A 15,513-nucleotide genomic window follows, 5' to 3' on the forward strand; every position below is an offset into this window, starting at 1 on the left:
TTAGCAACTGTCACACATTTAGATTTCCTGTTGTGGCTGCACTGTAAGCCCCTATCTTCAAAAACCCTGAAAATTAACAGTCATGCCAAGGTTCTCATTGTTTTGTCACCTTTGAACGTTCAGATATGTAGATAACATGGTTCCCCAGAAGGTCCTGATGAGAAGATTCCTCTGGGAGGTGATGAAGATATCCATTCCTGCGCTACTGTGGTCCAGAAAGGGCTTGGATCCTCCGGGGTTAACAAGCACCACATCAGGCAGATTGGATAAACTCGGCCTACATTACGAATTGCTCTGCCAGTGTGAGCATGACCTCTCCCCCTAGTCTGAAATCTTCACAAATCTCTCAAAAAATTTCTTGACAAATTAACATCTATACTTAAATGTTGAAAAGTATATGGGTCATAACTTTCTCTGCCTTTAACATGCTCTACTGGGAAAGGGAGATACTGTATCTCTAGGTTTTTGTAGAAGTGAGGCAAGAGAATTTATCACTTAGCTGACTTTTGTAATGTCACCCTGAGTTAAATTCATACTGACTTGATTCTTGTATCAAGGAGATGAGCAGTTAGTAAAAGTAAAACTACACTCGGGTCCTTTGATCTTCATACTCTCCTCGGGGAGAGATGATTTGTTGTCGACTCTATTGATTAATCCACGTAGGGCCCTGACTTGGCAGTGTCGGTGAGGGAGGACTTGCTGAATGGCACCACTTCAAACATCAGCTGCTACATTTTAGCGCATTCCCCTGGGCAAAATGCTTAAAGGCTTAAAATATCTGTCTATAGCACTGTCCTGCATATTCCAGTTCTCCATTCCAGCAGAGTGGGTTTTTCTGATGGAGGCACCTCATCCTGATTGTCTTTGACTTGCCTGATCAAAACAATGTAGATACAACAACAACAACACTCATTTCCTTAAGATGGAGCTCAAAAATTCAGGAACCCAGCCAGGCATCTTTTGATGGAAAGGAACACACTTTGTGGGGAGCTTTGCTTCCTAGAATATTTTTCTATTCTCCATGTCAGTTTATTCACTTAAAATGTTCTCAATAGGGCTGGGGATATAGCTCAGTCGCACAATGCCTGCCTGGCAAGTGTTAGGTCCTGAGTTCGATTTCTGGTACCAAAAGAAAAATGTTTTCATGAATTCTTGAACTGATGCAAGACAGACCTAGCCTGACTCTGCTGTTACCAATGACTGGGATATGCAGTGATTTCAGAGACTGGCTCTCTTCTCTCACAGTTTAAACACCCCTAATAGCAACCACAATTGGCATTTGCTTTTGCATTTAGGGTGAACCAGGGTTAAATGGTGTTAAAGGATTGAAGGGTGAACCAGGTCAAAAGGGTGACAGAGGACCCCTTGGTCTTCCAGTAAGTAAAGAAAACTTTCCATTTCAGTGCAAACTGAGATTTTTCTTTCTACCCTAAGTAACAACTCTGGTTTACTCAGTAGCTATCTTACTGCGGAGATATCTGTAGTCCAGAACCATACCATGTCAGAGCAGAGCTCGGCCCAGTTTTGTTTTCTTTGATGTCTGCCCTGGGGACAGAGGATGACCCTGTAACAGTGTAGTAAATGTCCTGTCATTCTCTAATTGCGTACATGCCAGCCTTCTTCGTCCAGGCTGACAGTTCTCCCATCATCGTCCTCTAAGACATGTTCCACCCGTTAATTCATAAATCTGCCCAATGCTTTCATAATGTAGTGCAGTGTAGAGCCTCCCTCAATCGTCTTTTCTCCTCAGCTACCAAAACCTGTAGCCCTCTGTTGCGGCAGGTACGCAACCAGCCATTGTCAGTGGCGTGCTCTCAGTGCTGTGGTCCCTTACATTAATCAGTCACATGGTGTTCTACATGTTGTATGTTGTTTGTTTGGGAAATTCCCCACTGTGAAATTCTTGTGGCAACATGGGCAGTGTGGAAGAAGGATTTTCATTTGCTTTGAGATTTTATTGTTAATAAGAAAAGGACTTTCCCTTTCATGTACTACATGGCGGCCTTCTTCCCACAACAACTAAAAGACTTTTAAAAGAAGTATTGCATCTGAGGCTTTAGTTTCAACTTTTAATATGCTCCCTAGCCAGTGAATGCAGATAAAAATCCAAAGAGCCTTACAGCTTGCATTAGTGAACTATGACATAAAATCAGTAATAGAAAATAGTTGGTACATATATTTAAAATGGGCAAGGAAAAAGATGATGCCTAGTTATTTCATTTTTCTCAAAGATACTTTGCTCAAAGTACTAAAGTATTCCATCTGAGAGCCCAGGGTTCTACCAGCCAGGAACATAATAGACAGAGTCTGTGTATTCACTTATTGAGTGAATGAGATGTGCCCTTTATGAGAATGTAGGTTAAGTCACGTCATTTAGATCAATGGGCCACAGGCCTAAAAGCTCTGTAACATTATGTGAGTCATTAGTTCACAATTTCAGGTATATATGATATAATGCCAGTATAAGATTATTACCATTTTCCCATTTATTTGCAAGGGTTATAATAGTAGCCACTGATGGGTATATCAAAAGCCAAAAGAAAGTTTGAATTTCCTACTTTATTTAAACTTTTAATGTGATTTCTCTATATGTCCCCTAATTTCAAATTTTGAGCTATCAATAGTATGTGTGCAATGTTTAGCCAAGCTCTGTCTATGGTACCATTAAACAAATAATAGCAATTCACATTTTTACTATAAGCATTGCTAACTGAAGTTGTATTTTGTTGTGACAGTGTGGATCATAATGGGATTATACAGAAGGAATTTTTTTAAATACCCAAAATGGATATGGTATAGCATCATTGGCAGAGTTTGTAGTTGGGATAATTTTTTTTCTTTTGTTTTATTAACTGCATCTGAAGTATAAAATTGGGAAATAGTTCTACAGGCTTTCTAGGAGACCTTAGAGGTCTGGTGCACTGTCTTCTTAAATACTCCTTGATCTAGCCAATATCTTTGATACTTACTACAAATAAATACTTGGACTTCAAGATGCAAAAGCCTTATTAAAAAAAAAAAAATACTTGTTCTGTAAACTAGCATCCAAAATGTCATTTTTTATCATACAGTTTGTGGAGTTCCAGGTAAAGAAAAGCATCCATTGCCTGCGAACACAGGTTTTTAAGGCAGTGTCCATTCAGGCTTCAACACCAGTGTTATTTGAAGTGAGTTGTAGACACATTTAGTTCCGGAGTTATCTTTTTGCTTTGGTCACAAGATTTGCCTCTGCCACCCCCTCCCCAGTTTTTTTCCCGTTCCTAGAATCCCCTCTAGTGGTGACAATCGTGAACAGCAGGAACAACTCAGAAAACAGTGAATAGTCAATATCATCCAGACGCGTTAAAATCCAGCATTTGTTGTGTAAACGATTTTTTAAAACTGTAACAATAGCTCTGTGTCACTGCTCTGAAATGCTACACGTGATTATTCTGCAGAACACTTTCTTAGGAGATCAGCATTATCTTCTCTTCAGAACTCAATGAAATATCCAGTAAAGTAGTCTTAGGAAATGAATTTCATATGGAAATTAGATAGGCGCTTCTTACCATTGTCAGTAACTACTTTGTAGCCCATTTTATAAACCTCACTAACTGGGTTTCTAAATAAGAGTCTGCCTGATAGAAATGTCATTAAAATGCCATCATCTGTGGGATGTTTATTGTCATGTGTTTTTTAAAAAACTAACAATATGTAGCAATGTGATATTCATCCCAGAATCCTGTGACTGCCTATTATGTTGTTGCATTGTTCTCCGATTCCTCATACTAATTTCTGTTCTTGTCATTCGTGTTACACCCAACATCCCTGCTACCAACCCAATCACACAGGGAGCATCTGGCTTAGACGGAAAGCCAGGATCCCGGGTGAGTCAGCCCCTCGTCTTGCTCTGACATGTTTCATGGCTGTGAATCTGGGCTTCCGGTGGTGAGATGCTACCGAAGGCTGGAGCCAAAGAGGAAGGTGGACAAAGATGGTGGAAGAGAGGGCAGGTGACAGAACGGATAGTAGCTCTATCCGAAGTACAGACTAAACTCCCAGAACATCTTTCAAAGCCCAAGTGCAAGTCTCGATAATTTCCTAAGTGAGAAAAATGACCAATATGATTGACTTCATGGTCTTAGCATCCCAGGCAGATTTGTTCATAATCAATAAAATAATTGGCATGCCTGTAACTCCGTGACAGAGGGCTCTGCAATGATTAAAATAATGTAAATGTACTTTAACCTGCTTCTCCTTTTAGATTTATGTCCATCTTAGAAATGAAACTCTTCCCTTGGACTAACTTTCAAGTCTCTGTTCGTGGAAATGACTTGTCTGTCTTCTGTCATTTTGTCTCTTCTCTGGTTCTCTCCAGCACCATCTCTTCGATTTTAGCAACAGATACTCAGTATTTACAAGGCTTCCAAGGATATGCTTTGAGTTGAGGCAGTCAGAAGCATCATTTAAGACGATGGACATTCACTAACACTAGGATGAGTTTGAAACTCTGAATTCTTTCATATTACAAGGCTGTAACCGAATAAAACAGAACTTGGGAATAGAAACGAATTCTTACAGAATAATTATGCCGACATAGTTCCTACATTTGAAAATATTATGATATTTTGCAAATCTACACCTAATCTTCCTGAAAAATGAGCGAACATACTTGACATCCTTGCTACATGTTTAAGAATCTAAAAGGAATTCCAAGCTTTTCAGTTCTAACACCCTGCTTTAAGCAGTTATTATTTTTCACCGTGCCCAGGGTCCCTTGTATGTATTCAAAAGATACCTCTTCTACCACCAAAATCCTACCTCTGAATGAAGGATAGAGGCCGGAAGTCAATCATGCCATTAAATCAAGCCAGCTGCCCGGTTTGCAAGGAGCAGGCCGGTGACTTCAGCCACTGTGATATAAGCTAGAAGTGCAATTTCTTCCCTATAAGCTCCTGCTGCTCCCAACAGAGCTGCACAGATTCTGAGTTGAACAGTTAAGAGCTGTTCTCATTTATTACTTTTTCTACTCATATAACTATTCAAGCCACTTAAAAGGTGCAACACAAGGCTTCTGAGAGTGCCTGGTCCAGGTGGCAGTGAATGTAGGAGAAGGACTTGAATAGGAGACAGGAAGAAAGGACAGATACATTTCTCATGTTAAGAATGGGGGGAGGGCAAGTGAAGATGCTCCGTTTAGTCAGGGAGGAAATCTCTATCTCAGCATGATGTATGGCTTTTTGGGTAGACTCTTCACTGAAATATGCAGTTATATAATTCATCCCTATAGCATGAGCTTCTCAAAACCACTAGACCAAAAGCATAGAGAATAAAGATATGTTGTCTCACTGACAACCTAAGGCATCATCCACCAGGAAAAGTCCAGGATAAATTATAACTGTGTTTCCTGCAGCCCTTGTCATGGGTCTCATATTATTTTTATCTTTTTCTAGGGTACAGATGGCCCTATGGGACCCCATGGCCCTGCTGGTCCCAAAGGAGAAAGAGTAAGTTGCCCCAGAGATTATTAAGCTTTAACTGCGTACTGCAGAAGACAGAGCACGGCTTTTTCACATTAGCTGGATTTGAGCTGTTCATTTTCCAAAAGAAATAAAGGATTCCTTAGGACTCAATGAAAATATAGTATCTTGCATACTATTCAGACTCCTCAAACACCCAGAGAAGAAAACCACTGACTACAAAATAAAATAGAGCCGCCTTAATGAAAACAATGCATACATTTACATAGCTAAAATAAATAGCTCTGATTTTTCTTCCTTTACCCATAAGGAAGATATTTTCATTTGGCCTTCATCCAGAAGGTTGAAGGCAATGGGGCTACAATTTCCAGGACTACATATTCTGGCTGATAATCTTTAATATAAAGCTACCGTATTCATTCAGAGTAACTTACGATGTTTTTCCAAAGGAAATTACAAAACCTAAGTGTTCCTCTCTGCATAGTTACACGTGCTCCCATTTTTTTAAGCTAAAGAATGGCCTGTTTTTCTTTTAGCCATAAGGAAACAATTTCAGTGTCTTATAAAACAAAAACCTTTCACTAACCTCTCTATGGCTAGGCCGTGCATCCATATCCTTAGGAGAAAAACAGAAAAAGGATATTGAGGATGGAAGATAAATGTCCAACACAAAAAAATTGCAGCATCGGCAGCTGGTCCTCTGTCTGGAACTTGTCTCCTTCTCCAACTGTTTTTCTCCCACTTTCTCTTTTCCTCACCTTGAAAAACACAGAAGTTTTTTGTGTATCTGAATAGAATTGTGTCATCAATTTCCCCACCATCTAGGACAGGATATAAAAGAAAGTATCTTATAAGAGAGTGCTTCAAAAAGTTGGAATGCATCACTGTGCAAGTCTGTGGTCTTTTTTAAACTAGATAGTTTTCATCAGCCTGGAAACATTTTTTTAAGAAAGAGGTCTCGGTAGTGATTTCTTTGATATGCCTTTCAGTTTCCTGCTTCTGTGTCCTATAAAGTGAATTCATTCATGTAGCAAATATTTATCTAATGCTACTATATGCAAAGCATGGTATTACTTGTAGTGTGAGATGGAAACTCCTTCTATTCACATTAAACCTATTTTGCCTCTATACGTTGAACTACCATTATAGTTAATTTATTGCCTTATAATCTTTTTAATACTTACATTTACTGCTGCAAAGAAAGCAGTTATTTTTCTTGACCTTTGAGAGCTTACCGTTAGGTAAGAATAAGCAGAGAATAAGGCCACTGTGAAAACAAATAGGGTATGCACATGGTGGAGCCTGGTGTATCCAAGAATGGTTCTCTGAACAGATGAGTCCTAACGGACATTGGATTGGAAGCTGCTGCTGTCTTGTTTCTAAGATCCAACTGACAGCTTCTCAGGATCATCTTAAGTAAAATATTTAAAAGCTAAATATTTTAGCTTTCAAGTCAGCCAGGGCAGATGCGCTTTCAAGCACTGCATGAAGTAACTGAGCCTCAGTACTAAAATTGGAGCAGCAAATCTCTGGCAGTCTTTTGGCAGAGTGCCATGGGCTCAAGAGGGTTTACTGTTGACTAAATCAGCTGCTACTTCCGATTGCAGCCCGGCCTCTCAAGACTGTCAGGTCTCGGGCCCCAGCAGGATTAGCCTGAAGAGCAAATGAAGTTGCTGAGAATTTTTGAAGGCCCAGTTTTAGTCATACAGTGCACAGCGTAAAGTCCTCTGCGTGTCACCTATCTCAACTGGACCCTGTGTCAGTCCCTGCCATGCCCTCACCCAGGGTGCTGACCTGCAGAGTGATTCTCAAAGTTCATCACAGTGCCAGCTGGAGACTCTTGAAGAAGTTTCAGATTTGAAAGAGGTAGGAATCAGCAAAGAGAGGCATCCCAGCAGCATTTCCCAGGGTGGCAAAGGAAAGCCCTGCAGGAAATGAGACTGGCGGAGAGAAAGGAGGCATTTCCCAGCCTGGTCCGCAGCAGTTCTCAAAGTACAAGTGACGGCATTAGTCATCAACTGCATGAGCACCTGAAGCCCCTGCTGCAGTGGAATCTTTCATCTGGCTTCATGCCTGCTTCAAACTCTGCAGCGTGTTAAGTTTGAGAGGCTCAGAAGTTCTTTGGAACTACTCACTGTAGGAAAAGAAGTTACACATCATACACCCGCGCTAATATTTCCTTTCTAAGTGTATTCAAGATGGAATCGTTATGATGCTATTGGCTCTGGCAGACAGAACCTAAATTCTTTTTTTGGTATCGGGAATCGAACTCAGGACCTTGCACTTACCAGGCAGGCACTTGTGCCACTAAGCTATATCCTCAGCCCCTAGAACCTAAATTCAAAATGGCTTAAACGATGAAGACATTTCATATAGCAATGAGTCAGAGAGTAGCTCTAGACGTTGCGTTGGTGCTGTGTCTTCTGCCTAGGCAAGCTGGTGGCAGTGGTTCCACGCACACCTCAGGGAATCAGAGGAGAGACATAGACTGTCCGCAGGTCTCTTTTTGGCAGGAAGAACACCTTTCCCAGAGCACCCAACATGGGACGTGTATCTCCTTCTGAAGAAAGGATGTATCTCCTTCTGGCCAGAGAAATAGAATTGCCTTAGCAAGCTGAGCTGGGCTAATCTAAAAGAGGAGTTTCACAAATCAAGGTTTTAGTGATTTGTTTATCCAAATAAACCCCAGCATATTTATTTGAAAAACAAAACCAAGCCAAAGTTCTCTGCAGAAATAAAAGGGAGAGGTGGTGTCAAAATAATCTATGGAGATTTTCTAAACTTGACCCACTGTCATCTGTGGAGATATTTCAAACTAGACTTCTCTGGCTCCGGTTACCCTGCCCATTAAGCCCCCATTTCCCACTTCTGTCTCTCTTTCTCTCTTCCCGCTCCCTCAGTATTTTAAAAATCATATATAGCAGTGCCGAGTCGCACTGAAATTATGAGGTGTGGTAAAAATACTGTGAATGCTGCCACTGTCAGGTGCCATCCAATGGAAAGGCAGCTTGTAAAAACATGATGCTGTGTCCTCATCCACCTTAGTCACCGGATTTGGCACTGTGTGACTTCTGGCTCCTTCCCCAAAGTCAAAATGACTACAGAAAGTCAATGCTTCGAATCAATTCAGGACATTGAGGCAACCAAAACAGTGCAACTAAAGACACTCACAGAAGTGGACTCCAGAGCTGCTGTAGAGTGTTGCAAGAATGATGGGATAAGTGTGTTGAAAATGAGGGTGAAAAAAAAAAAAAAAAAAAGAAAATGAGGGTGAATATTTTGAGAAGGATTCCTAGCAAAATGTCCTTTACTGTTATTCTTTTTTTCAATGTTTTTATTTTAAAGAAAAAAGAAACAAATGACAACAGAGACAAAAACAAAACAACACAAAAACAATAAAAATGATACAGAATTTCAAAATAAGGTGATAGGAATTTAACAATAGTTGTTATATTACATATTGTTATCGTCAACAAAGTTGCTCAGGTTACCAGATGTAAGAATGCAAGACTGATCAAACAAATAAAGAGAATAAAAAATAATTTAAAAAACATTAGAAACGATACAGAGTTTCACTAATCAAGATAGTAGGGATTCAACAATGGTTGTTATATTGCATATTGTTGTTTTCAAATTAGTTGTTCAGATTACCAGAGGTAAGCATGCAAAATTGGTCAAAAAAAAGAAAAATTTCAATAAACCAATTCAATGTTCCTTTCAATAAACCAATAGTACAATTATCCCAGCTATCCTTGTATATCCATATATATTTTTTCCCTTCCTTCTTTCTTTCTTTCTTAACTCCTTTCCCTCATCCCAGTTGTTCCTTCCCTTTGAGCAACTTCTTTCCCTTTCACCACATCTATTGTACCTTTCAGGTTTTTGTAATACTTTCTAAATGTAAACCTTCACCATATATTTTGTCCATTCCTCACAAATGTACATGTATGAATTAGACTTTCTACTTTTCATTTTTAGGGAGAAAAAGGAGCTATGGGAGAGCCTGGACCCAGAGGGCCCTACGGCCTGCCTGTGAGTTGCCTGTCACTCGAGTGGTCACCACCCTAAGCATGCCTCTGTGACCTGTAACTGACATGGTTAAACCCTTCTGTGGGGCCAACTAATCACACTGGAAAAGCAAGGATGACCCACTAATTATCCACACTCCTCACAGACAGGTCCCCTTCACTCTCTTGCCTCTCCCATGAGCACATCTCATGCACCTCACAAGATTGAGAGGACCAGAGATACCGTAGGATAAACACCACCCCACACTGAAAGCAGGATTCCAGCTGTCAGGCAGCACCCGCCCTGAGCCACTGACTGGACACTCATACCTGGCCCTTCCTTGACAGGCCACTGTGTCTACCAGTGGGTGTGGATGTTTTGCTGACAATGACTTTTGTCACAGTTTGTTCCACTGGGTCATTTATTAAAAATACCCCTTGGTAGTAAAAGTTACTCTCCACATGAAATGGGTATTTACCATACCATCGTGTTTCCGACTTTTCCAAATCACCATGACAACCAATGATCTTCAAAACACAGAATATTGATAGTGTTTTATCATCTGGAAATTCTCAATACACAGAATCAAACTGAGGTGTCAAGCTTATTTCAAGAACATGACCTTGGCTTTAGACAGGATCAATAGGGCAGGTAGGAAACATACACTGTATGAAGGTTTCTGGACTTCAAGCACCTTTCACCTGCTTTGGGTAAGCTGAAATGATAAACCTAAGCCATGGTCATTTCAGATGCTGATTTTGAGATAGATGTCAAAGTCAAATAGAATTCCAACAGCTCCTGGGAAACTACAGGTGGCCCAAGGCTGGGGAACCAGGGTTGTCACCATGATGATCTGCACTGCAGGGATGAATTTATCATCTTTGCATAACAGTCTTATGTCTCCATTTATGTTTGGGAAACATTACAAAGTTTGCTAAAAAATAGATAGGACTTTCATGCCTGTAATACTTATCTGTAAGAGCCAAATTTAAATTTTAAATGGTTTTCACATTTATGAACTAACTACTAAGCTATTGAAGTAGCATTGGTTCACATCCTCGATGAGTGCTGGTGTATTTTTACATCAACTAAACAGTGCTTCTGCTTATGACCTCAGTCTTAAACTGATCACTTGACTAGCAAGCATTGAACTGCAGTCAATGACCAACTGACTTAACCATGTATGATAGAAAAATTTTAATGACTCTTACCTGAAACCCTCACAGTCTCCTCAACATGATTGAAAGGAGTTTGTGGCACTAATCAATAGAGAATACTTTTCACGTTCCTGAAGTAGTTGTTCTAATCCCAGTGTTGCATGGCCAGGCAGCCTTATGTGAAACCACAGCCTATTCCTGAAACTTAGGAACACTAATGTAGCTACTATGGTTCTTTGGCAGGGGAAAGATGGAGAGCCTGGTCTTGATGTAAGTAATCGCACAATGAACATCTTCCTATCCTAACAGAGTCTGATGGTCTCCATCAGGAACAGCAAGAGCACTTGTCTTTCTGTGCATATAGCCATGCATAGAACATATTGCTGTGCATGTAGACAGCAATATAAAATACACTAGCATTTGCATGAGATACACATAAAGGCAAATATAATTATATGGTATAAAACTGACAACCTGACAGTAGATACTAGCAATTCAAAATTCTTCCCTAATTTTAGGAGACGCAACATCAGCATACTCCATTTATGGACAAAATATGCATAAAATCAACAATCTCTCATGCTAGCCTTAAGGAATGGATATTACATTTATAAGGGTGTTATGCAATATTTTTTCTCTTAAGCCTCTATATACATTTTCTTCTGCTATCATAATGCTATAAAAAGTAAATGCCTCTAGAAACCAACATCACTTATCCTGTATTATGTGAATAATGACACAAAGTTATATTAGTTACTGCTTATTGAGCACCTGTTATGTTCAAGCCTGGTTCTGATACTTTCTTATATACTTCACTTTTCACTCTTTCTGCTAGTACATTTTTGCAGCACATAACGAGTGTATTTCTTGGGGAATTAGTGCGTGTACATGGCACACCTTCATTCCTTTTCACATCCACTTCCATCCCTAGATTACCCTTCTTGTTTGAGAAAGACCTCTTCCCTTCCATTATCTGTCTTTTACATTGCTCTCTATTTGTATTTTGAGTTAGCACATTGACCACTGTGGTAGATACTCATTAACCCATTTTACAAGCAAAGAACTAAAGCACAGAGGTAAGTGACTTGCCCAAGCTCACACAAACCAGTGAACTTGCCAGGATCCTAATGAGCGTTCTGATGTTCGTGCCACACTACATTTCTTTGGGGCAAAAGTGGGAAATCTGTTGTGTATATGTCATTGAGAGGCTAGAAAACTATCACTTCCAAGTACTATTTTACCTAAGTTTTTAGATGGTTTGACATGTCATGTTTTATGTTTGCATTTAAATCGCTGAAATTGTAAGGTGGTTCCTTTTTTTCCCAATGTGATTCTGCTAGTTGCACCAATAGATCTCTGGGCTTTGCTTTACCTGCAGGGCTTCCCTGGTCCACGAGGCGAGAAAGGCGACCTAGGAGAAAAGGGGGAAAAGGTGACATCTCCCTCTGTGTGTGCTTTATGTGATTCTGCTTGCACTGTCGGCTTTCTGCCTGACCTGTGTGATCTGTCAGATATCTTGTTCATCTCCGTCCTGTGCTCCAAAAACACCCTTTTCCCTGATCTAAAGAACTGAGGGGTCTTCAAAGAGAAACAGCAAAGGCGACACCACTAGAAATAAGGACACAGTCTAACACAGGAGAAAAATTCTAATCCCCAGCTAGTTACACTATAATCTTTCAACTACCTGACACCAACCCTTTGAAATATGTAATGTCTAGGGGTTTTGAAACATTTTTCAGAAAAGTAAAATTACATCACACAAACCTGCAGTGGTATTTTGGCAGAGCTTACCTGACCCTGGAAAGCAAGCATCTCATTCGTCTTAACGACATGCCCAGGAGAAAGAGAAATGTTGTATTTCTAGATTTTTATAAATGTAGGACAACCAGTATGATAGATGAGTCCATTACACAGATCAAGGACTTGCCTCAGCCAGATTCGGGGCAATAGAGATAGATTTTTAAAGGGGAGAGTTTGGGGTTGTATCTCGGGTCATCAGCTCCCGAATATACAGCCACCAGTACCCAGCAGTGTGGTTTTATGACTCAAACATTTGGATTATGGATTTTAAAACTTAATTTATATTCCTCCCCTTTGCTTTTTCTCTATGTACTGTGCTTGATCCTTGGACCCAGTTGATCAAAGAATTTTTTACACTCGACAAAGCAAAAGAAGCCAGTGAAAATTCAGCGCTAGAATAGAACAATGAAAACCTTCAAATAGTTGAAATTGTACCCTCACAATTCCAATTTAAAGCATTGTACTTCTCAAATTAATTCATGTCCTGAACTATTTAACACCACATTGTTTTTAAAACTTGGTCAATTCTTTTGAACAGTGAAGTTCATAGCTGCTGAAAAACAAAACCAAATGAAATTTGTCAAAGAGAGGAGGATAGGCAGCCTGTTGTGTATGTTTTTGGTCCTAAATGTCACTTGGCCCCCTCTGCTAAGAAAGCCCTATTATCACCAACATTGCCACCTATTTCGAACACATATGTGCTTTTCCAATAATCTTTTAACCCCCACAACACTGTCCTAGGGTTGGTGCTATTATTACCCCATTTCACAAAGAAGAAAACTGAGGCATAAAAAAGTTCTGAATTATAAATTGTGAACATAGAGTATGTTTTGAGGTAAACTGTGCATGAGAGCTTTTAGTGCAAGGTGACTACATTTTTAAATTTATATGTAGTTATATCCACCTAATAGTTTATACTAGTCTAAAATCTTTCCAAAAACTTTGTAACCATGACTTACGCCTTCTTAGAATCTTTTAAACAAGAAATAACCATTATTATAGCTTATAAAAGCATGAAGCTGCAACTTGTTCCTCAGAATGTTAATCACTCACGTGAAAGTGTTTCCCTATACAGATTCCATGATTAGAGGGTTGTATTTAGGAAAGTTAAAGTCTAAAGATGAACAGTTTGCATATATCATTCTGTGACATGGGGAATTAAAATACCAAGAGCTTTCATGTACTCATACCCAGAATTGTGCTGCTCTATGCAATTACTATGTGTTACAAAGCCATGCTGATTAATAATAACCTTGATGCAATCTTCTTTATAGTGTCTCTTTTCCATAAAACTTGATATTCACTAAAATAATGAAAAAGGACGCTTATAGCTTAGCACAGTAACATTTCTATGACCGCTCTGTTGTGCTGAGTGGTTAATCTGAGTTCATCCAACAGATAGCAAATCGAAGTCTGGATTAGTAACACCCAGCACACCCACTCTCAGTCACACCTACTCGAAGATGAGTCCACCACTGCCTGGGAGGAAAGAGCTCACCCAAGGGAGCCTGAATCACTCTGTCCTGGCACTGGAGAGACTGGCTCGGGAAGGATGTTGAGTTACCTCCGAGCAGAAACAACTTCCCGATGATGCCGCTCCTATCCTCCCTGTTCTTTCACCATGACTTTCATGTCTTTGTCTTCAGTTGTGATCCACTAAGCCACACAGAATTTCTCCTTCTCCCCTACAGTCAAGAAACCCAAGTGTTTTTGATTCGGAGCTTTCTGAGGCAATCTTTTTGGCACACAGGAGATAAATGCAATGCTTTGGCTCGGGCTGTCAGAATGAACGTATTAATCTGAATGTGTATCGCATAGGTTTCTGTGCTGTATGTCTCTGCCTGTGAATATTCATGTTGTTTTGCTTCAGAGATTATTCAGTTTTATTGTAACTGCCATGCTGATTGCAGAATGAACACACTAATTTAAATATGTATCTCGAATTTTGTATTCTGCATGGCCTGCTCCCTGCTATAAATATGCAGAGAGATTTATGTTAATGTGAAACAGCTGAGGTGCATTCCTTCCCTCTCCTCCTTTTGCCTCCTTTCCTTAATTCCTCCAGCACTGTGATCTACGCAGAGCTCCCACGACCTTCACCTTCACTCCTAAATACTAATTTCCATGGCTCCATTCCCACCGTGTAATTATCCTGCCTACCTCATTTTTATTTAGTCCAAACTGCTTTTCCTCTTGAACAGGTTTATTTTCTTCCTTTTGGCTTTGGTTACACTGTGAATAATCTGGAAATTCATTTACCATTGAGAACTGGAGGCATGAGATCAGTGAATGAGTGAGCTAAAGAAGACCTGAATGTTTATAAATGTCTGTTTCTCCGATTGGCATTGCTACAAAGTATTTGCACTTCAACTTTTGTTTACCTGACTTACTAAGTGTTTGCCTTCAATTTTTAAAAGTGTTAAAAGCATACTTAATATATTGAAATTTTTGATGAGAGCTTCAAAAGAAAATGATATGATCAGGTACACTTCAAAGGGAAGCTGCTTTTCCTTTTCTTCTCCTTTGGCTCAATACAGTTTGCATCTGTTGCAGAATTTTTTAAAAAAAAAAAGCAAGTTGACAAGTATTGAAAATTGGGGAAAGTATACCTTCATCCACGGAAGTCCTCTTGCCACTGGCTGGCTCTGATATACCTGGTACCTGTCAACATTGCCAGGCCCCTAGCACAGTGAGGGCGGCACTGTGGTACAAGTCACATGGGTCTGCCTGTCTGATGTGTCAGCCTTTTTTACATCATCATCTTTTGGCTTAGGTATCTTAAAAAATCCCACAACCTGCTACCAGGAATCCATTGTCACTTGGGGAGTGTAAGTTCTTTTTATAACACCATGCCTCTTCTAAGACAGCAAACAGTGGTAAATGCCCTTTCAGACTTTCCTTAGCTTAGCCACCTTCTGAATCACCTTCCTTCTCCTGCCCAAATGAAGCCTTTCATTAAACCCTTGTATCCATCCACAGGGGGAAAAGGGAAAAAAAGGCAAAAAGGGGCCCAAAGGGGAGAAAGGAGAACAGGGTGCTCCCGGATTGGATGCCCCCTGCCCGTTGGTATGTCCGACTCACGGTGCCGT

At 40.0% G+C, this 15,513-nt stretch overlaps 1 protein-coding gene across 8 annotated transcripts in view; it reads left to right on the forward strand.

The window, feature by feature from the left end:
- Positions 1-15,513, forward strand: part of Col25a1 (collagen, type XXV, alpha 1) — a 415,634-nt gene that overhangs the window by 389,135 nt on the left and 10,986 nt on the right. The window contains exons 31-37 of one of the 8 annotated variants that reach the window (XM_013505432.1): positions 1,296-1,376; positions 3,831-3,866; positions 5,433-5,486; positions 9,438-9,491; positions 10,868-10,894; positions 12,003-12,056; positions 15,404-15,490. In XM_013505432.1, the coding sequence (XP_013360886.1) occupies positions 1,296-1,376; positions 3,831-3,866; positions 5,433-5,486; positions 9,438-9,491; positions 10,868-10,894; positions 12,003-12,056; positions 15,404-15,490 (393 nt within the window). The remainder of the gene's footprint in view (positions 1-1,295; positions 1,377-3,830; positions 3,867-5,432; positions 5,487-9,437; positions 9,492-10,867; positions 10,895-12,002; positions 12,057-15,403; positions 15,491-15,513) is intronic. The other 7 variants (XM_013505435.1, XM_013505431.1, XM_013505433.1 and 4 more) reach the window with 7 other exon arrangements.

The sequence above is a fragment of the Chinchilla lanigera genome, unplaced genomic scaffold, assembly GCF_000276665.1.
Source record: "Chinchilla lanigera isolate Chin_1 unplaced genomic scaffold, ChiLan1.0 scaffold00095, whole genome shotgun sequence".
Lineage (NCBI taxonomy): Eukaryota > Metazoa > Chordata > Mammalia > Rodentia > Chinchillidae > Chinchilla > Chinchilla lanigera.